The sequence below is a fragment of the Diplotaxodon limnothrissa genome, linkage group LG7, assembly GCF_057381915.1.
Source record: "Diplotaxodon limnothrissa isolate DT_005_m linkage group LG7, D_limnothrissa_male_GT1.1, whole genome shotgun sequence".
NCBI lineage: Eukaryota > Metazoa > Chordata > Actinopteri > Cichliformes > Cichlidae > Diplotaxodon > Diplotaxodon limnothrissa.
In genome coordinates this window covers 64772583-64795677 of record NC_140602.1, presented here as the reverse complement: position 1 = coordinate 64795677, position 23095 = coordinate 64772583, and the positions used below count along the sequence as shown (strand labels likewise).

The window sequence follows — 23095 nt, the reverse complement described above, 5'->3', positions numbered from 1 at the left end:
ACGTAGAAAGTAATCTCTCCCTGACAGTCAAAGTAGTGCTGGCAGGCTACCAAGCTATTATCACATAAATCTGTGTCTGAGTGGTTAGTTCTCTGTCAAAAGTTACCTCTGAAAAAATCTTTTACTTTGAACTGTAATGATAATGACAAGCTGTATGTTAAGATAATCAGACCTGCAGACTTCTTCTGAGGCTATCACCGGGTCTGTTTGGATGAAGTAGCTGGAAATCTTTTACCACAATCAAACCAATCTGCTGCGATCTGTCTGTTATATCTAATCAGGGACTGATTTACACTCCAGATACAAGGTCACTGCTGCTGACTTTTACTGCTGTGGTATCAGCAGTAAAAGTCATGTGAACCAGAACTACAAAGTGTGATTTAAAAGCAACTGAATTTGTGTTACAGAGTACAATCAAAGCATCAATGTGACTGAAAAAAATACATTTTGAACACTTGTTAAGCAGAAAGACATGAGTGAGGAAGTAGAGGGGAGTAAGTTCACTAAGGTGCAAAAAGAAAAGCGCAAGGAAGAAAAACAAAGCACAAGTAAGAACAGACGATGGAGAGAAAGCCCACGCAGCGCGATGAGAGCGAAGGAAGTGAGGTCAGGGTGGGGAGTAAGAAAAGTAGAGTTTTGTGAAGAGGAGAGCAAAGAAAAGGGAGAGGGGGGAGGTCAGAGAGGGAGTGAAAGTCCAGTAATTGCTTTGACCTTGAGCTGAGCTGAGGTGTAACTCAGTCGAGTGATGAATTCCATGCCCTCGGCCCTGTCGCGGGGATAAAGCCACCGCTCGCAGGGATTTTTGTTTATGACCACTTGGAAAAAAATATGGAGGGAGGACAGAAGAGTCGCTGAAAGAGAGCCTTGCTGGGCAGCTTTCACAGTCGCAGAGGGAAACCAGTAAATGGAAACGGTGAGCTGGAGGGGTTGCTTAAAGGCCAGAGAAACAAGACGAAGTGCAGTAGAAATAATTGTAACACGTTTGGGGAAGATCTATTTTGGCTGTGTGACCTGTCAGACGAATGTTTATGACCACTGACAGACCGAGCTCTGGAGAAGGACTCGGAGAAAGCGGCACTCGCAGAGCTTCTCTTCACTTTCTTTCCGGGGTTATAGAAGCTCCAGCACACATTAGCAGGTTTTTCCTGCTCATTAAACTTTCATAAGTCTTATAGCAGCTACAGGAAAATGTCACATTCTGAACGCCTTATACCATGTCACCCACTGTATGAAGAATGACCTTTTATACGACTTGCTTTTCATAGTGTTTCGAGCACATAAATGATGTCACATTGTTCTAGTGGTAAAAAGTCCTTGAAGTTCGAGACAATTTCATTCCTTCATTTTTTTCTAATAAACAAATACGCAAGAGTTTGATGATGACCAACGCCAAAATGTAGACACATATTTTACTTGATACGAAAAACCCTTAAAAAAATGTGAAATATAGCGCATGTTTATTTTCTCAAACTCTGTACCTAATAAAATGAATCAAACAGAAAATGCTGATTCTTTGCAAATTTTGCTACCAGCAGATGTTAATACTGAAAAAGTATAACCCCATCACCCACCTGATTCTAATCACAGACAACTCACTCTATTATAGGTTGAAACCTCGATAGGAAATCCTCAACTGATGCCGTACCTGTTACAAGTTAGTCAGTTGGGAGGCGTCAGCACTGTTAGCAGAATGTGCTGATGGTGCAGACGCAACCATTACTAGGAGTTTGGGCAATTTACCACCACACCTGGACCATCTTCCTCCCTGTTATTATGTGTCAAAACAGCACAGCGTTGCTAAAGTTAGTGAGCTAGGCTAACATGCTTCAATATTATACCAAATAAAAGATTTTGTTAATTAGAACTTAGAACTTGTTCAGCAAAGGATAGGACTACTTAGATTCCTAGGAGGCACATCTTTTGCATGGGGTGGAACACCAAACCTGCTATTAACACAGGTGTGCGACATACTTGCCTAACTGGGAAAAATAAGCAAACTTTAGAGATACAGATTACAGTTTGGTTAAATGCACGTTTTTGACCTGCAAATTCACAACAACAAAAATATTTGAATGTCTCTGCAGGATTACTGCCCGTTTCCGAGCGCCTCTGTCAAAAGCTTTTTGGGAATATGGTTACGTTGTATATATTTTAAAATACTTAAATTATAACCAAACTTACTAGGGCTTCATTACTCTGGCCCCTTAACCCTGTCAGATTAAATTAGGTCCCAAGTTACCCGAAATAAATAGCGGGGCCATATTTTTCTCTGAAATGAGGGCTACAAGTTTCTATAAAAGTAATTACTCCGTAAACTACATGTTAGTCTCATTATTTATGGGCACTCTTATGCATATTACGAACACTCTTGCAGATTGCCAAGTACTCTGCACTTTCTACACTGACCACCACTGAAAACATTTCTACCTACGCATTCCTAAAAACAGCCACTAAAAATCCCTGATTAACTTGATGGAAATGACACTGCTCTCTAAAGATGCGACTGCTGCTACAACTTGTACTTGAGTTCCTGGGTCCTCCGTACTACCTGTCTCCCTGAGGAACCCATGGTAATTATCTTGTCATGGGGCTAGATTGGTGTGTTGAACACAACTGATTACACCGAGGCTGATTGGCGCAAAATATAAATGGCTCCAGCGTCACTAATGAAGAGGGATGTGAACTGGTGTCAAGCTGCTGTCACGCAGTAAATGTCAACCCGCATGACACAGCCACTGAGGTTGAGATGATGGCCCTGATTACACCTTATCATCCAATATCCGACTGATAACTGTTAAACAACAGTGGAATGACAGGAATAACATGGAAGAGAGAAATCTGTGGAAGAAATGGAGACAGAAAATGGGAGAGCACAGACAGTCGACAGCATAGAGGAAGACATAATGTCTGCGTGTGACAGGGTATGAAAAGTGAACAAATTATTTAAGCCAACAAAAATGAAATGATGACTATTTTTAAGTTAAATTTCTTGAGATATAGGGGAAAAGTACTGTGAGGACAGATTTAGTGTATACTTTACATAAATGACTTTGGGCCAATCCATGACTGATGTGTGTTTTTCTATCGTTGTCATATTGAAAAATTAAGCTGTTGCCAATTAGATGCTTTCCAGATAGTACTGCATGATGGATCAATATATAAGAGCACATTTTTGCATTCATAGTTCCATTAAATCTGACAAAATCCCCAAACACAGTTCCAAACCACAGCAGAACTTTCACTGTTTTACAGTGTAGACACTTACTGTTGAACCTCTCTCCTCCTGACCCGACCTCCTCTGTACACACTGACAATGACTTGTGTTTCCCTTCCTTAGGAATGGCTTCTTGTATGCTACCCTTCCACTGAGACCACTCTCATGAAGCTTCAGCAAACAGTAGATGGATAAACTGAAGGGTCACATGCATTCTCAGGTCCTGTGTCAGGTCTTTGCTAGATTTTTTTCCCCTTTAGGACATTTCAGACACTGCTGCGGATATTTTTTGGCATCAACTTCTTTCGTCCAACAGTTTCGTTAAAATATTTACGGGAAAAAATGATGTGTTGGCAACAGCCTGCTAGTAAAAAAGTGCCTAAAGATATAATTTAAAATGGGTTTCGTTGCCAAGCTGCCCGTTATGTGTAGACACAACATTGGTTCATCACTTGTGTTAGGTGTCTTTTTTATGCTTGAATAAGTAGCTTAAATAATACTAATCTGAAAATGATAAAAAAAAAATCAGCCAATGCCCAAAGAAAAACTTTAAAAGACCTCCAGCAGGAGACTACCTGGAGAGCTGGATATGCTTGGAAGCCAATAATAAAGTCTCAAGTGGCCTTTCAAGGACTACATGGCACCTGTGGACAGCAGGTGTTAATACTCATATAACTACTGGCATGCACAGAATGTTAAATTGTTATCACAGGGAGAAAGAACAAGTAATCACAGGCTAATTTCATTTACTCTGTTTTGAACCTGTGATATATATAGGTAATATTTAACCATTTAGCAATCGCAACAGTGCTGTCTACAACTTCTGTAAAGAAACCAAGTCATATGTTTAGGCTGAATACAAGAGCAACAAGCAAGGCTCTAAGACAATGTTCTTCTGAGCAAACACTCTAGCAGCAATCAAAGCCAATCACAATCTCAATTTTATCTGAAAACCAACAAAAGAATAAGAAAGAACAAGTTAAGGTAAGAAGTTTTTAGGTTGATAAAAACAGGGCAGGAAGGAAGAGGAAATGGTCAGGGGTAAAGATACAAAACAAAATATAAGGAAGGAAAAGAGAGACAGTAAAACATCCAGAATAAAAAAAAGGAGTGAAAAGTATAATATGTAAGCAAAAAGTAAGGAAAGCAGAAGCTGATTTGAGAAGAAAGTGAGGAGAATAAGTGAAATGCATCAAAGAAAGAAGGTGACAAACAATGCACTGTTTACCATATGTCATTCTGCTGATGTGTTGGGGATTAAAGCTTCGGTCCACATGAAAGAAGCAGCCTCATTATAAAACTCCCAACATATTGCTACCTGGTAGGCGTGTGAAGCTAACAAGCTACTGTACATCTCCCTATTTGTTGTTAGTCATCTGTGCATTCCTGTTACCAACTAGACAACTGATCACCTCACCTCTGTCTCTCTCATGCATGCAAAAAGCCACACGCCCAAACACACGTCTCCTGATCAAAACTTAATCTCTCTTCTCCAACCTAATCAGATACAATGGAAAAATAATAATTAGGATGAAAATCTATGGTGGGAAGCATGCTAATACGTTAAAAAAAAATCTGCTCATTATTTCAAGACTGGAAGACAGACTCGGATCTCGCCCCGGGGCCCGCAGCTTGGGAGATAATTGGAGATTCATGATGTGATTGTGACTATTGATGATAGAGGAGAGGGGATGGTTGGCCACTGTTAATCTTGACCCGCCTCCAACAGAGACGCTGCTGACATAAACAACAGGTGTGGACTTGCATCTTAGCGTCCATTCACGGCTTTTAATGAATACAAATTCCCAATTAGGAGAGGACACACACGCACATGCACGAACACACAAAAGCTGCAGATGCAAACATAGAAAAGTGGCAGCTGTAAAAACGCAACGGCGCTCCCTGTGGAGTAGAAACAAAGGATTAACAAAGGGGAAGTGAAGGTATGTAATCATTTGTCCTCAGCCTCAAAAAGGTCGACGCTGACTTTGGATAGAAAGCTTAAAATTGAAGATGTGGCTACGAGTGAGTGCAGAGATTGAGGCGACCTTGGATGTGGTAGTTCGTAAAAAAAAGATGTTCACCACAATGCGATTAAGTTTAACAGAATAATCAAGAAAATGACACATTTTGGTGAACTTGTTAATCAGTGTTTATTGTCATTTTCTTACATTTTGGATAAAAAGTTGCCAAAGTGGGCAGCTGCAATAAAGGGAGGGTGCAATAAACGCAAAGGTGGGGAATAAAGTGAAACATGTAATGCTGTAATGAGCTCATGTAGCACTACCTGCACGCATGAGGTGGGACATCGTATGTGCAGGAAGAGAGAAGAGGGACATGGTGGCATTGTTTCTTATTTCCAGCATGTCCATCCCAGCAGGACAGCACACAATCACCCTTAACTTCATTTACATACACCAATGACTCAACATGTAGACATGCGGTCAGCTAAACATCATTAAAATTGCCTGGTTCTTTACTTCTTTATAGCTTTTTTTCCATGTGATTTTTTTTTTTATATGGAGAAGTAAACAGAAGCGCAGCCCAGTAAGGTACATTACCACTTACAGCTTGCCTAAAAAATAAATATAACTAAAAATCACAGGTGCAGACCCAGCTGGTTTGTAATAGACCGGTGCTAAGTGCAGATTGTTCTCACTGTATCATATGGAGAAAAAAAGAAACCAGTAAATATCATTTGCTCCACTGGCCAAAAATAGTCCAGGTCTGATATCAAAAACTGCAGTTTGTTATGAGGCAGATGGCCAGAGGAAATGTTTCCACATGCAGTGGTGGTGTAGTCAGACACTCTCTTACAAACCAGGAGATACTGAACATATTACCACAACTAGGGCTGCCACAAATGATAGTTTTGATAGTCGACTAGTCACCGATTATTTTTGCGATTAGTCGACTAATCATCATCCATTGGACGTAAAACGTACAGCTTTTTGCACCAGCAGCATCTGCTCTTATATAACTATCATTAGCTTACAGCTTTAAGTGTTTAAGGTAAAAATAAAGAAAAGATTATAGTTTATTACATTTTAATGAAATTTGCAGATTGTTTTGGTGAAGTTTAATAAACTCCTTGCTATCTAAAATATAACAGGACACCGGAGTATATTCTCCAGCATCTCACACTTCTGATAATCAGCTGTCTGCTTGACGTTTATTCAGCTGTGTAAAAACTATAACTTTGATCTCAGCCAAACCGATTTACTCAGGAACAAATAAAATACTGAAAAAAGCCAAAGAATAACATTTTTAAGTTATCTAAGTGACTTATATATGTTTAACCTGAGTAGCGAAAGACGGCGGTGGGTTTGAAAATGATTTGCCGGGAGTCCGGTGTTCTCATGGGCTCTAGTGAGCCTTGAACCCGGCTAGCTATCAAGCTAGTGGGTAACAGACGTCTCTGAAAACATCGGAGCGCTTTTGAAAATATGTGGTGTCTTGATAAACTGAGCAGATATTTGAGGTTTACACAGCTACATTCTCGCCTGAAAATATGTTAAACGTTTATTTTGTGACCCAGAAAGAATAATAAGAGTAATATTAAAACTAACTAGCTGCCGCCATTGTTGGAAACTGAGCTGGGCCGCGCTATGAATTCTGGGACAGAGCTACTTCTTCTTCGGGGTTTAACGGCAGCTGGCATCCTTGTACATGCAGTGCTGCCATCTTCTGTTTCAGTCCGTTATTACACTCTTAAATCCAACTGCTTATTCCTGCGTCTTTTGTGATCTTTCAAAGCTTCAAACAACGCGTCGACTATTAAATCAGTTGTCGACGGTTTTGATAGTCGACGTAATCGTGACTAGTCGACTAATCGTGGCAGCCCTAACCACAACGACAAAAAAAACATAATACAAGAAAAACCCCAAACATGTCTTTCTTTCATACACACAGATATTAGTGATGTTTATTTTTTATACTTAGAAAATCATATTTATGCAAATAATGTATATCTACTTAAAAATGATAAAAACCTGCGGTGTTTGCATTTAAAACATGTACACATCACAATATTTAAAATATGTAGCGTTAAGTGTTGACAGTGAAAGGCGGAGTGTGATTAAACCTGGCACGTTTTCTTGCTTCCTCCTCTTCCCACGTTGCACTAGTTGTTTTTCTAAGTTCTAATTAACAAAAGGACATTGTGCACAACGTACGAGGCAGAAAGCCCAAGAAGGACATTCAGCTAATCTTCTTGAAGAGCAACTTTAATTTGAATTTCTTTCTGAAGACCAAAACTAATCTGCTTATTACTGCAAGTAAAAGCAACAATTTCCTGACATTCGTTATTATAGATTTTTATTGTTAGCTTCTCTTGAACAATTAATTAATTGTAAAAAAAAAAATGCTACTGCTTAGTGTTGTGTTTATGAACTCGATGATTAAATTATTGTTTGGTTCACGTCTATAATAAGAGCTGCTTTATCGTTGCAATTCTATTCCAGCTACAATTTTAATCAAATTTTCACATTCACAGTTAATTTACTTGACCTAACTGCTGAATGACATTTAATATTTTATCTGTCCCTGTGTTATAATTGTAGTGTGTTTTTACAGCTCAATCTTCAGTCGAGCTGAATGTTTGCAGATCTTAGTTTAAAGACATTTTCAGACTGAGTGCAAACTTCTGGCTGGGAGCAACTTCATACAAAATTAATGAGAAGATGTTAACTCACCCTGTGTAGCAGCAAATGAGGCAGCATTTATGCGTGTTAAAAATATTTAAACTAAAGCACAAAATCTAGGCTCGTAGGAGGACTTAATGATGAGCAGACACAGCTCTCACTTTGGCCATACTAAAAGGACATAATGGTTGTCTGCTGTTGTGAGACACTGCGGACAAAATGGTTTAAGTCCAATAATCAGATGCTTGGGGTCGGGTGGGTTGGGGAGTGCTGGGTTTTTACTTAGGGGGCTGGAGGGAAAACAGCTGCTCCACAGAATGAGCATTGCTCTTCCTGCGTCTGGTTCAACAGTCAGCCAGAGACTTCATTCCTGCACCCTGGGAGGCAATCTTCTGATAGCTTGATGAAACCGCAGATAAAATTCACTTCACAAAAAGTTTGAAACCACCTCGAGGCGGTGCTCAACCCCTAGAAGAAAGTCAGTCACTCACCCTCCACGGCTTGTAAAACTTATTGCTACTAGGACAGGGTAGCAATTAAAGTAGACTCAGACCTTTTTGCGTCTGGTTTATGACAGCTGGAGTACAAGAGGACACATCAAGTAGAAACTGCAGGCAAATTAAAAACTACTGCAGCAAGGGATGTGGATTACTCCCACTATTAGAAGGTTTAAAAAAAGTACTCAAAGTGAATGGTGACATCATTGAGGCTGATTTTTTTTAAAGGGACTAGCCAATCAAAATAATCTACTTGTGTTAAGCAATTTGTTGTATTAAAGTCTGCAATCTACCAACAAGCAGCCAGTGCTACTTTGATAAGGTCAAGAAAACAATTAACAGGTTATGTGCATGTCAAAATGAAAGCCCAAACACAGAACACTGAAAGCAGGGACACGGACCAAAAGGCAAGCTTTTCATAATTCACAAAAATGTCCAGAATTCCAGAAGAACAAAGTTTGGAGGGGGCGAAGTACAAAGGTAACAGGACTATAAATCCATATGGGAACAAGAGAACCAATGAGAATGGGGCATACAGTCAGAACAGAGGGACAAAAGGAAAACGCAGGAAGGAAAAACACAATTTGCTTGTTAGGTGTCGACAAAGCGATCCTTTGCTTTTTGCCTTTTTGTAAAGATTCAAGTCCCCAACATTTGTGCATTTGTCACTATAGGCCCAAATCTTTTTTAATGCTTCTAAGATTTCAGTCACATCAAAAAATTCAAACCATGCAGCATAATCTTCATACTCCAGTTGTACATGGGGTCCTCTCAGACATTTACTGGAGAACTTAAGGAAGGTTTTATGTTTTGGGGGGTTTTTTTTGGACTATAATGTGATGTGTTCAGTGTGAACTGTTTTGCACTCTTAGAACTGCAATAAAAGACACAACATTAAAACACAGCTCTGCTTTTGGTTTTGTGGATTTATCATCATTTGAATGGCAAATTTTGGAACACTCAATGCCCTTTGTTCTCCTCTCGCTCTCATTTTCAGCCTTTTCCGTTCCAATGAGGCTTAGGTAAAATCCCTTTACCACCCTCCCTTTTCTTCTGAAACAGGGAAAAGAAACCCTGACAGTGAAATAAAATGACCAAACAAAATAAAACAAAGTAAGACATGCCAAGGACAAGACAGGCCCTGTGGTGCCAGCCAGCCTAACAAACTGTCTCGCCACAGCCTCAATCTCCCCCATTGATTTGCTGACAGGGGATCTTTAGCCCTGAGTAAAAACAATCCATCGGGGACACCGGTTTCTGTCAGTGCTGTGCATTTTGAAATACCTTATTAAACATTTATGACCAGGCACACGTTATTACAACCACAATTCTATTAATCTAATTCATCATTTATACATCACTGGATTATCCATTCGGCTGTGCTGTCACATTATCTTTACAGACTGAATTTCAAAGTGGCCTTTAAAAAGATCACTCATTTATAGGGATCACATACTGTATATTTAAAAAAAAGAACACTGTGACATATCACATTTGATAGGAGATAATTCAACAGACAGTTGAAGTGTCGCAAAAAACATTAAAGAATTAAAATGTGGGAAAACTGCAGAATAAAGGGCCCTTTAGAGCCAGCAGTCATCTCCACAGTAAAGAGGATATGTTACAGCAGAGACCTGTGAACGCGAAAATTCCCCAAGTGCATCTGAGCATTGAGCTTAAATGAAGTCCCACTGCAAAGTGAAGCATTAAAGCCTTTCAAAGTAAGATGAAAGACAGACAGAGGCATGAGATGTAATTGTAAACCTTCTTTGATGACTGCTGCTAATAACTATGCTATAAAATCCCATTTGGATTACATAGTCTGTCTAAACTTTATTTGTCTCAGGGAGTCTCTGGATTCTGCATTAAAGACTTTTGAAAGCCTGACTAACAGCTTTCATGTCGGAATCTCCATATGGCAGGAAGTGGAAAGTGAATTTTAATGCCTCAAATCGGGGTGCTGATGTCCATAAAATGGACATTTATGTTCACTGGGCTAGCTGATGTGTCCCGCTTTATATCAAAAGGGGATGAAGGTGAGAAATATCTCATGTCAGAGAGTCCAGCTGTCTCTGGAGTTCTGCCCAGTGCTGTTAGTGAAAGTCTGCATTTGCCTTTTCAAGTTTGAATTGGTCTCTTCCTCTGGGGGGGTAGAAGGATCTATACCTGACACCAGAATTCAATTTAGGCACAGAGCATGTTTCAGTCCAAGAGCTTAAAACTGCAATAGTAACTATGAGGGCGTACTTAGGCACAGCTGTAGCTTGAGCTAAATGCTAAAATCAGCATGCAAACACATTGATGTTTTCGCGTATTCAAAAACACATAATTACATCCCACCTACACAGATAAAACACAGCCAGTTTAAATCACAGTATTGTTGATAGCCCACGTGTTAAATATAACTGCAAGCACATTTTGCTTGAGTAGCTGTAATTGAATTTTTTAAATTCTCTCAAGTTCGTACAACCATTTGTTTACTACACAGAACATTGAATCTAAATATTGGGAAGAATACAACAGAGCTTATGATTCGATTTCTTTTGTTTCAATTTACACCCAACAGTGTTGCTGTGAACTCAGCAAGTTTCAACTGAGGTGCTATAACGTGCACACGCTTGTGGGTGGAGGACAGTAAGCTGAATAAATGTGTTAGAGTTTTGATAAATGTCTGAAAGTGCTGCAACTACAGTAGAGCTAAATGAACTAAGATGTATTACTCACTGTGCAGCTCTGAAACTTTAAAAAGCTTAAACCCGGATGGTGCAGTTGGGTCTAACTTCAGAGATGTTGTAGGTGTACAAACTGTATTTTTACCATTGAGATAGACGAGTGACAGAAAAAAGTAACATTTGTGCTGAATGTAGACAATTTCAAGACAGGTGAGGGACTGAGTACAGCAAAGAGGGGCCCATGTATCCATAAGAAACAAGGCACTGTCATATAAATGAATAAAGTGTTGTCATTTCAAAACAACACACCAGCAGAGATGTGATGTAATGGGCAGGGAACAGTCTATAGACATAACTGAAAAGAGACAGGCAGCTACATTAAAAAGTATTCCTAATATTCCAACCCGAAAGTGATGAAGCTGTGATGGAGACACATTTTTCAAAGCAGACCGAATGGTACATCAGATTGCCTCAATCAGAGAGGAAAGTATTTTAAAAAAATGCAAATTATTTATTTGCATTTGTCTTTGATCGGCTTTTTAATGTTAGAGTCCAGGTCAATGACTCAAATTAGTAGAAGTGAGGCCTAGTGAACATCTGGCAGGTTTGATAAGCACACGAGTTAATCGAATTGGCAGCGCGTGTAATTTTAAGCCTGAAAGGTCACACGCTACAGTCGTTGTGAAGGGGGAAATTAGCTCAAACTGACCAAAACTGTATTTTTGCCCTGGACTCTAGAAAGTCTTTTCTGCAGGGTTAACTTGAGCATTTTTATATTGCAGGAAATCCCCATCACAGGAAATCTCACAGTCTAAGAATGCTAGCCTGTCATTTTTCATATATCCTCCATGGTGAACTTGATGTGTCGGTCCACCATAGTGAGCCCGTATGTGTCAGGAGTATCGAAACAGCTGAGACACATGAAACACTGCGTACCTGTGGCTTTCAAACCCCAAAAAAATGGTGCCCCAAAAATCAGCCCACCCCAAGGATCGGGTCCTCCAACACAAACAGAGTAACATAGTGTACGCTGTTAAGTGCCAGGAGGATTGCCAGGATTTATACATCGGGGAAACCAAACAACCTCTGGCAAAGTAGATGACACAACACAGAAGAGCCACCTCGTCAGGCCAGTACGCTGCAGTCTATTTACACCCACAGGCCAGTGGACACTCTTTCAATGACGAGGATGTACACATCCTGGACAGGGAGGAACGCTGGTTTGAGCAGAGAGTCAAGGAGACGACGTGAAAAGGGAAAAACATCTGTGAACTACTGAGGACGGGGCCAAAGGGTACATCTTTCACCATCTTACAATGCTGTGATTGCAGCCATTCCCCAACTCTCTGTGAATGGGACTCATGACCATTGATCAATGATGATCAATGGTCTTGACAATTTGCATATTAATGCATATTAATGATCACAGAACTGACCTTTCAGTCATTGTACAAATGTACTGTTTATAAGGTCAGGGAAACCTGCAACCAGCTGAGACTGAAGAAGTCACTTGGATGAGTGATGAAATGCTTCTCCCACTGAAAACGCTACGTCCAGATGAACAAAATCAACTTTTCGGGATTGCAGTCAATACCCATTTTCACTCCGATTTTTACACCTTGGCTCGTGTGATTAGGTAGAGGATCAATAGGGGGCCCATGACCCTCTTGGGGGACACTCACATAGGGCTTAAAATTTGGGACTCTCCACCAGTTGCTCTTAGAACTGAAGAAGTTTCTCAGGTGAGAGGTGAAAGTCCAGATGCTTTTCTTTCCAAGCTCCTTAGACTACGATGACCTGGATGACAGAGAACCTTCAGACAGTCAACAGGTGTTGCTTTGCAGCCTCATGTTGCCATCAGTGGAAATCAAGTCTCTGCCAAACTAAAATATTGGATTTAAAATGAATCAGCTGATGCAAAAAGGAGGCTTTTAATAAACGACTTCCTCCAAACGTATGAACATTTTTATAGTAAAAACAAATTGTCAGATTGTGCTGTCTGAGAGAAACACCCTGAAAAAAGAAACACTGTTCTCATCCTCTCATTCACTTCACATGCCACGCTACCTCGAAGAAGCCGGCTCCTCACTACGAAGACAAGGATCTGTGTTTAATATTAACAAGATTATTCCACAGTCAGTATAAGGAGGAAACAAAAAGACGAGAGATGCCAGATGCAGTCATTAATTGGTATTACACACTGATGCATGAGTGAGATTGACATGAAATAATTTTTAAAACTAGGGAGGATGTGTCTTGCCTGTCACCGTCCCCACTTCATTCGTCCAGTTGTCTCCCTCCTGCAACTCTCAGCCAATTAGAGCCAGTTGAGAGACATTGTCTGTCTGTCAGCCACCAAAAGCTTTTCAAAAATCCCCCAGGACTGACTCTGTGAACACGATGTGTGCATCTGTGTGTGCGTCCTATTGTTATCGGCTGCTCTCTAACTTAACAAACCTAACGCAAGATCCATAATATTACTCCCACGAGTTCACAAATCAAGATACATGCAGAGGAAAAGTCACACACACACAGACACACATACAGCCAACACTGGGTTGAGCTGTCTCTCATTTTTCCAGCCTCCTCCTGCTCTCACAGACAAATGAAGTCCAAAGATAGTGCAGCTGACAACACCCTTCACAGTAACCTGCTGTCAAATCACCCCAACACCCAGTAAAGAGCACATACAGCACAAACATGCATGAGGTGATAAAGTGCGTGAAATAAAATGTCTAAACTATAAAAAATACACAAGCTAAGCATTGTTTTCTCTAGAGCAGCAGTACTGGGGATAAAAGGAGAAGATATTCTAGTTGTATTTTACTGAGGATGATATGTATCTGACTAAAGAAAGAAGCTGCCTGGAGGCAGAGAAAATGTGTGAATTATCAGTGTGGTGTACGGCAGCAGCGCGAATTCGTCCAAGACACCAAGAGATATCAAGGTGAGAGTCCTACTACAATGAAAAACAATCTTGTAATAAAAACTGAATTATCCAACGTCTCCATCAAGAAACGCTGTACCTGGAAGGCTTGACCAGCTGCCTATCACCCGTTTCCCTGAAAGGACCACACGATGTGAAACAGATGACGTGTATTCACAACAACTACTTACCCTCACATGTGAGTGTTTGCGTGGTACCCTCACAGGTGAGAGCTTTCACTTCCCCACTGAGGCCTTTTGAGCAGAGCCAAAAGACAGTTCTCTCAATGGAGTTTAGAGGCTGTGACGAGTTGACAAAACATTTTGTCAACGCGTCACGGTTTGTGAACATGCAGAGAAAGTACATCACTTAGCATTACTTCCTCGCTTCTAAATGTGACAGATGTCAGCAACGAGAAAGGAATGGAAGGAGAGCTTTGGAGCACTCTCCGAGCGCCTTGCGTTGTCTCTCTTTATTCAGCGGTGCGCTCCTGACTTCTATGGGAAGCAATAAAGATGTAGGGAGTGGTTTTGTGTGTGAGTGCATGCGTGCCTGCCTATCTGTCCTTCTGTCTAGTGGCACGTCTGTAGCAATTTCCTGTGAAGTGTTTTGCAGAGAGAGAGGAAAGTGAAGGATGGAGTTCTTGGTCCTCTTCTCCCTCTCTGTCTATTCATCTTCATCTTACCCCCCACCCTCTTTCTCTGACATTCTCTCTGAAATAAGGACCTTCAAAGCAGGGAGAGATAATGCAAACACTATGAGATTACAGAGAAAGGAAAAAGCAAGAAAAAAAAGTACTGACATTAGGATGAGAATGTCAAGAAACTGGAAAACCGATAAGACATTGGATGCACATTTTATTGCACGTAAATGCTGTGTGCTTTACATAAAAGGAATGTAGCATATGCCTTTGATTGATTGATCATGCTCATAAGAGCATGAGAAAAAGGAAAACATTTTTGGGTGTTTGGGAGGGGATGCCAGTCAGTTAGGCAGTGAGGTGTTTGAAGAAAATGAACGGGCGAAAAGGAAGCAAAAATCCCGAGAAGAAACAGTAACATTATAAAAAAAGACAAGCTGAGAAAATAGAATAAAAATAGGAAGCCACAAAGCCTTTTTGAGTTTATTCAATTAAAAGATGACATTCAAATTTAAGGTCATGGCCTGTTCCAGGAACACTGAGATTACCCTTTGTAAATAAATACGCTACATGAAAAAAAAAAACAATAATTAATGAACTTCTTTAGTTCCTCTAGAAATTCATTTGCTACACTGCTCATTATGTGACATCTTTTTCAGTTTGACTTTATGTATTGAATTCTATCACAGAGCCGGCAGCAACGTTGGTGAGAGGCAGCAGAAAGATAGCAGCAACAATTCTACTGCAGAAAAGGGCAACATTTCCTCTACAACATTCACGCCTGTACAGCTCTGCTTCTCTTACCTGTTGAAAGTGAAGCTTTGGTTGTTACTATTATATTACACTGTTTGGCTGCTGGGTCATTTTCCTCGAGCTCTGCACTACCATTGTGGACTGGCTATGGAGCAGGTTAGCATATTACCTTCACTTTTATAGACGGATAGCTGTCCGTGGTCTGGAAATAGTTTGGACTTTACTGTCATGCTATAATGCATCTCCAACACATAAAATCTGTAGACTGCTAAACAGAGAAGCCCTCTCCCTCTCCCAGCCACCTCTTCCAGCTTGTCCGGGGGAACACCAAGGCGTTCCCAGGCCAGCCGAGAGATATAATCTCTCCAGCGTGTCCTGGGTCTGCCCCGGGGCCTCCTCCCGGTGGGACATGACCAGGACACCTCACCCAGGAGGCGCCTAGGAGGCATCCTTATCAGATGCCCGAACCACTTCAACTGGCTCCTTTCGATGTGGAGGAGCAGCGGCTTTACTCTGAGCCCCTCCCAGATGGCTGAACTTCAAATCAAATCAAATTCAAATTTTATTTGTCACGTACACAGTCATACACAGTACGATATGTAGTGAAATGCTTGGACAACTGCTCGTGACCTAAAGAAAACAAAAAAGGAAAAGGCTATGAATAAGATAGGAAATAAATATGAAAAATTAAAAAGGGTAAATTTAACTAGGAAGGAATAAAATATAAATTAAGGTTAAAAATGAAATAACTGTACAACACAAATTAGAATGAAGGGTAAATTTAACTGGGAAGAATAAGATAAAATATATAAATTAAAGTTGAAAATAAAATAACTGTACAACAAAATACACAATACACAATATAGAACTATATAAGAATGTATGAAGAAATCTAAATATAAATAAATATATACACAATAACAGCAGCTGTACAAGTATTAACCGGAAATGAAGAATATAGTGACCAGTGTTGTGCAAAAACAATGTCCAGAAAGTCCAGTGTGTGTGTAAGAACCATATGTGTGGGTCAGTACTGTGTGGTGGTGTGATTGAGAGACCGTATCGCCTGCGGGAAGAAGCTCCTCCTCAGTCTCTCTGTGTTGGTCTTCAGGGAGCGGAATCGCTTTCCTGACCTCAGCAGAGAGAACAGTCTGTTGTTGGGATGGCTGAGGTCCTTCACGATCTTCCTGGCCTTGGTCCAGCACCGCCTGCTGTAGATTGAGTGCAGGTCAGGGAGCTCGGAGCGGATGGTGCGCTCAGCTGACCGCACAACCCTCTGTAGAGCTCGTCTGTCCTGCATGGTGCTGTTCCCGAACCAGGTTAAGATGTTTCCCGCCAGGATGCTCTCTATGGTGCACGAGTAAAAGTTCCTGAGCACCTTGGAGGGCAGTTGGAAGTCTCTCAAGTGTCTGAGGTGGTAGAGACGCTGACGGGCCTTTTTCACCACGGTGTTGATGTGACAGGACCATGACAGGTCCTGCGTGATGTGAACTCCGAGGTATTTGAAGCTGTCCACTCTCTCCACTGGGCACTCGTTGATGACAGGGGTCTGGTAGTTCCTCTCCTGCTTAGTGCTGAAGTCCACTATCAGCTCCTTTGTCTTACTGACGTTTAGAAGGAGGTTGTTCCTCTGGCACCAGTTCTCCAGATTCCTAATCTCCTTCAGGTAGGCCGTCTCGTTGTTATCAGAGATCAGGCCCACCACGATGGTGTCGTCAGCAAACTTGATGATGGTGGTGGAGCTGGTAGTGGCCACACAGTCATATGTGACACTTCTCACCCTATCTCTAAGTGAGAGGCCAGCCACCCTTCGGAGAAAGCTAATTTCTTCTGCTTATATCATGGGAGCCCATCCTCCTGCAGGCCACCCGCAGGAGGGGCCTTAGGGGTTGAGTGCATTGTGTGCCGGGTGGCGGCCAGGAGTGGAGGCCTCGTCACTGGTCGCCAATACTGGCGACTGGGACATGGAAAAGAAACTAACACATAAAAATGGCTTAAAACATGTTAATTTCCCAAAAATAAAAAATACAAATATTTTAATTATTTATTAGAACCGAGTCTATGACCCAATCATTAGCAACAGCTTTTCCTCTTAAATTTCTTGAAAAATGGTCGTCACTCTCTTGACAGATTTGGGCTCCCATGGTTGCTTTGTGAACAACATCTAATGGCCTTTGTTACCCTTTGTACAAACAACTTTTCTTAACTTTTCTTTCTTATTTTTTATTCTTATAAGCCTGCTAATTTTGATCAGCTAAGTTTTTTCTCACTCAATACACAACAGTAGTACTTGTGAGGTCGGGCTTTTAACCAGGGACGTGCAGAGGGGGGGGCTAGAGGGGCTTGAGCACCCGCCCCTTTCCTGATGAGTGCCCAAAGTGCCCTTTTGTTGAGGCAACTTTTAAATTTTTTTTATTTATTTATTTATTTATTTTATGTGTGTGTGCGTGCGGAGTCCTGTCTGTGTCCCTCAACAATAATATTTAACTATTAATCATAGTTTTGCTAAATAAAAGGATCTGGCTTGCATCAGTCACATGATCACATTTAACCAATGATCGCCCTCGACGGCAGAACGCGCTGGTTACGAGCCGGGAACGAGCTCACAAAGAGCACGCGCATTTTTTGCGGTCCGGAGCTGTAGGAGAAACACAAGTTCACTCAGAGACACAGACTGATGCGACAAACCCAGTAAGTAGGTGTACAGCGTACACTGTAGTGTGTAGCACACAGGAGTATTAGCTTATTACGTACACGTTGGTAAGCTGTCTTGTTGCAACTGACGAACTGAAACAAACGAGCGTGCTGTGTGTGCAACAGCGCGACAAACATTACCTGTCCTTTTATTAACTGCACAAGTAGTGCTGGTCATAGCTGCTGGCTACCTGTGTAAGGCTGTCATGGGTCTGTAGCTCTGTCACCGTTTTAGGGAACATATTTAGTTTTAAAGTAAGTTCCTGGGCATTTCCTGCCTTTCTGGAGGGATTATATTTCACTAAAAAACGATCTAATATGCATGTCCACATAATAATTATTATAATTATAATATATTAAAAAACACACGCTGTATTTTAAAGAACATACATTAAGAAGCAGATTATATTAGATTTATATTTTAAATAAGACAAAAGTTGGATTTTACAGCAGTAAAATGATTGTATCTCTACAGTTTAAAAATGTAATAAGCTTTGCCCTGCACGGAGTGGATAGTGAAACAAATGGAATCATCATAAATACATTATTTCATATTTATTACTTCCCCCTCCTCATTGCTTTATTATTGTAGCTCTAGTAATAAATGATAATGTAAGGATGCCCATAGTATATACAGTATTCTGAAGAAGGTCTAAAATGTCACTGTGTGTGCATGTGTGTGTTTTATTTAGCTGGATTTAAAAAAATATTACTCATGATATAACATTGTGCAGACATGGCTGGTAAGGACATGAGGAGGAAACAGTAGGAGCTGTATGAGGCTACTAAAGGCAGTGCTATAACATTTTGCTGTCATCATTTTATTATAGATTAAGTGCAAGAGTTGTTAGGTGTGGATAATTAGATTATAGTTTATTGCAATAGCAAGTTGTGCCTTGTTCTCAGATAGACATCAAGTGGAGAGTGATATATGAAATGATGGGAAGGAAGGAAGAAGAGAAGCAAAGAGTGATTCACAGGCAGAGCCGAGTTTATGTCACAGTTTTTCGTTGCCTTATGGTTCCAAGCGCTGTCACCAATCTTTGCATTTTGTTATTATCTCATGAAACTTGTTTAATCAGCTACCATCTCTCCTGTGGACTTTTTAATGTCTACAGTCTCAGATCAACACAGCCCTGCCCTTCCCATATTAGATTCTTGATGAATGTGTGTTGTTGTTATTCAGCATGGTTCAATGTGCCCCTTTTTAACTTTGAGCACCCGCCCCTTTAAACCTCTCTGCACGTCCCTGATAGAGACAGGTTTTAAAGACTAGAAATGAAAACATGTGAGTCCTGTCTTTAAATAAAAATATATAATTCCCTATATTCCTATCTATTCTTGACATTGAAGCTTTACTCTTCTTGATATTGTGACAAAATACTCTTGGGTTAACCACGAGCTTTCTAAAAACTTGCATATAACAATTGTGCACCATTCATTCCTCATCTTTGCTGCCCATCATTACAACTTTGCTAATGATGGGCAGCAGGTTAGTGTCATGATGTCACCTCAGACATAGTTAAAAGCCCTGTTAACGTAGCTGCTTCTCGCCGGGTGCGGTGGCGCGTGCCTGTAATCCAAGCTACCGGGAGGCTGAGGTTGGAGGATCGTTTGAGCTCATGAGCTCTGAGCTGCAGCAGGCTATGTCGATTAACACAAAATAATTATCCTCATTCAAAAGTCATGTAAGAACCTCATTGGCTTACGGAATGTTGATGTTATTTAAAAAATTCATACAAAAACATGACCTCATTCTAGAATGTCATGTGACAACCTCATTGGCTTATGGAATTGTGATGTCACAGGCTTCTGAATCCATAAATAGGGGTGAGGAGGTACAACTTTCAGTCCGTTATTTGCAGCACTTATGTTAGCAGCATTCAAACGTTCACCAGTAAAGCATTTTCAAACATCTGGATACTTTTCGTACTCACGGTATACAGACTCCAACATGTCTCAGAAAGAGCAAGAAAGACAAGAAGCTGACCCCAGCTCTATTCCATGGTATGAGTCCCTAGACCCTTACATCAGCTCTCTTCCTTGGGATGAACAGGTGGAATTAGAGGAAAAGCGATTGGAAGAAATGGAGAAGGAAAATCTCATGAACAGAGAAAAGATTAAGATCCTGACAGAAGAAAATGAGAGAAAGAGCGCTGAATTAGAAAAATTATCCTACCAGCTTCAGGAAAGGGAAGGTATTATTGAGGAGAAACAATGGGCTCTCCAAGATAAGAAGAATCACGAGCTCCAAGAAAAGCTTGATGAAGCTCTAGAAAAAATTAAAGATCTGCTCCAAAATGAGAAAAAAGAGAGCATTAAAGGGGATAAAATGCTCAAGAAGAATCAGGAGCTCCAAGAAAAGCTTGATGGAGCTCTGGAAAAAAATAAAGATCTGCTCCAAAAGGAGAAAAAAGAGAGCATAAAACAGGAAAACATGGTCAAGAAGAATCAGGAGCTCCAAGAGAAGCTTGACGAAGCTCTGGAAAAACTGAAGGAACTCCACCAAGAAGAGAAGCAACAGTCCACACAGCAGAGAGACATGCAGAGCAAACTCCAAGCCATGGAGGAAAAATACAAAGCGCTGCAGGTGAAACATGACAAAACTCTGCACAAAAGTCAACAGTTGCTTCAAGACAAGAAGCAAATGGAAATGAAACAGAAGGAAATTGACTCCAAGCTTGACGAGATGGAGGAAAAACACAGATCGCTCCAAATCAAGCTTGAGAAAACAGTGCACAGAAATAAAGAGTTCATTCAAGAGAGAGAGCAACAAGAAATGCTGGAGAAAGAAACAGACTCCCAGCTTGAAGTCTTGGAGGAAAAACTGAAAATGCTGCAACTAACTCTTGAGGAAACACTGCTCAAAAATAAAGAGCTGCTTCAAGAAAAAGACCAACAGAAAATACATCAGGAAGAAATGGATTGCAAGCTGAGGAACATCGAGAAACAAAATGAAGGCTTGCAAGTGATGCTTGATGAAGCTCTGGAGAGAAATAAAGAGTTTCTGCACGAGAAAGACCAACAGAAAATAAAAAAGGAAGAAATGGATTGCAAGCTGAGGCACATCAAGAAACAGAATGAAGGCTTGCAAGTGATGCTTGATGAAGCTCTGGAGAGAAATAAAGAGTTTCTTCACAAGATAGACCAACAGAAAATAAAAAAGGAAGAAATGGATTGCAAGCTGAGGAACATTGAGAAACAGAATGAAGGCTTGCAAGTGATGCTTGATGAAGCTCTGGAGAGAAATAAGGAGAACCTCCAAGAAAAGAAACAAGAGCCCGTAGAGCAGAGAGACCTGCAGAGCAAACTCCAAGCCATGGAGGAAAAATACAAAGCGCTGCAGGTGAAACATGACAAAACTCTGCACAAAAGTCAACAGTTGCTTCAAGACAAGAAGAAACTGGAAATGAAACAGAAAGAAATGGACTCCAAGCTTGACGAGATGGAGGAAAAACACAGATCGCTCCAAATCAGGCTTGATAAAAAAGTGCACGGAAATAAAGAGCTTCTTCAAGAAAAAGACCAACAGAAAATACAACAGGAAGAAGAAAAACTTCATCTCCAGAGGAAAAATCAAGCACTCCAAGAATTGTATAACGAAACAAAGTACAAATCAACTGTACTGGAAGAAGAAAAGAAAAAGCTGGAAAAACAATGCTCAGCGATGCAGAGTAGCATCAATGAGATGCTGAGAAAAAATACCGAACTTGAGGAACTTTCTAAGACCTTGAAGTACAAAAACACTGAAATCCAGGCGCAAAAGCAAGAACAACAGAAAACACATAAAGACCTGCAGTGTAGACTTCAAGAAATCCAGAAGAGAAACCAGCAGCTGGAAGACATGCACACAGATGTGCACAAGGCAAAGCGAATAGAGGAGGCAATAGTTAAAGAACTGAAAGACAAGCTTAAAGAAAAACAAGAACAATTAGAAGACATGGTGAAAAGATGCAACAAACTTGAGAAAGAAAACGCAGAAACAATCGATGAGCTGAAAACCCTCATCATTGAGAAAAAAGTGCTGGTGGAAGAGTATCTGAAAAAGAAGAAAAAACGCTTCCACTGGTTCTGGAGGAGGGGCACTGCTGCTTCTCACCTGATGTAACCTCGTCTTCCTCCACCTCTATTCCATCTTCATTTCCCCCCTTCCCCTCCCTCCTTTTTCTTTTTTCACCCTCACCCCCCGACCAGTCCCGGCAGTTGACTGCCCCCTCCTGAGCCTGGTTCTGCCATAGGTTTCTCCTTTAGGTGTCTTTCACTTTAAAAGGAGTTTTTCCTATCCACTGTCGCCTGCTGCTTGCTCAGAGGGGATTGTTGGGGTTTTCTCTCATCTCTCTCTTTCATTCTTTCTATCCTTTCCCCCCCTTCTGCCTTTTCCTTTACCCAATAAACACAATTGCCCACATTTTACATTTGTTTGAAAAATGTCTTCATTCAACAATAATTCATCTTAGGTATAAAAACAAGAAATAGGTAATAGCTGCATGTGTGTTTGTGTGTGTGCATAATATACATACTTGTTTCCCAGAAAGATTTAATACTAGATGGATAGAGACCAGGGACGTGCAGAGGGGGGGCTAGAGGGGCTTGAGCACCCGCCCCTTTCCTGATGAGTGCCCAAAGTGCCCTTTTGTTGAGGCAACTTTTAAATTTTTTTTATTTATTTATTTATTTATTTTATGTGTGTGTGCGTGCGGAGTCCTGTCTGTGCCCCTCAACAATAATATTTAACTATTAATCATAGTTTTGCTAAATAAAAGGATCTGGCTTGCATCAGTCACATGATCACATTTAACCAATGATCGCCCTCGACGGCAGAACGCGCTGGTTACGAGCCGGGAACGAGCTCACAAAGAGCACGCGCATTTGTTGCGGTCCGGAGCTGTAGGAGAAACACAAGTTAACTCAGAGACACAGACTGATGCGACAAACCCAGTAAGTAGGTGTACAGCGTACACTGTAGTGTGTAGCACACAGGAGTATTAGCTTATTACGTACACGTTGGTAAGCTGTCTTGTTGCAACTGACGAACTGAAACAAACGAGCGTGCTGT

General features: G+C 40.8%; 2 protein-coding genes across 2 annotated transcripts in view; one reads left to right on the top strand and one right to left on the bottom strand.

The window, feature by feature from the left end:
* The window catches only part of spon1b (spondin 1b), a 124533-nt gene that overhangs the window by 54219 nt on the left and 47219 nt on the right, over positions 1–23095 (bottom strand). The gene's annotated exons all lie outside the window — the stretch shown is intronic.
* On the top strand, positions 19606–22438 carry LOC146629555 (uncharacterized). The gene has a single exon (XM_085358705.1). It carries the CDS (start codon positions 19910–19912, stop codon positions 22145–22147), a length of 2238 nt encoding a protein of 745 aa, XP_085214831.1. The 5' UTR covers positions 19606–19909; the 3' UTR covers positions 22148–22438.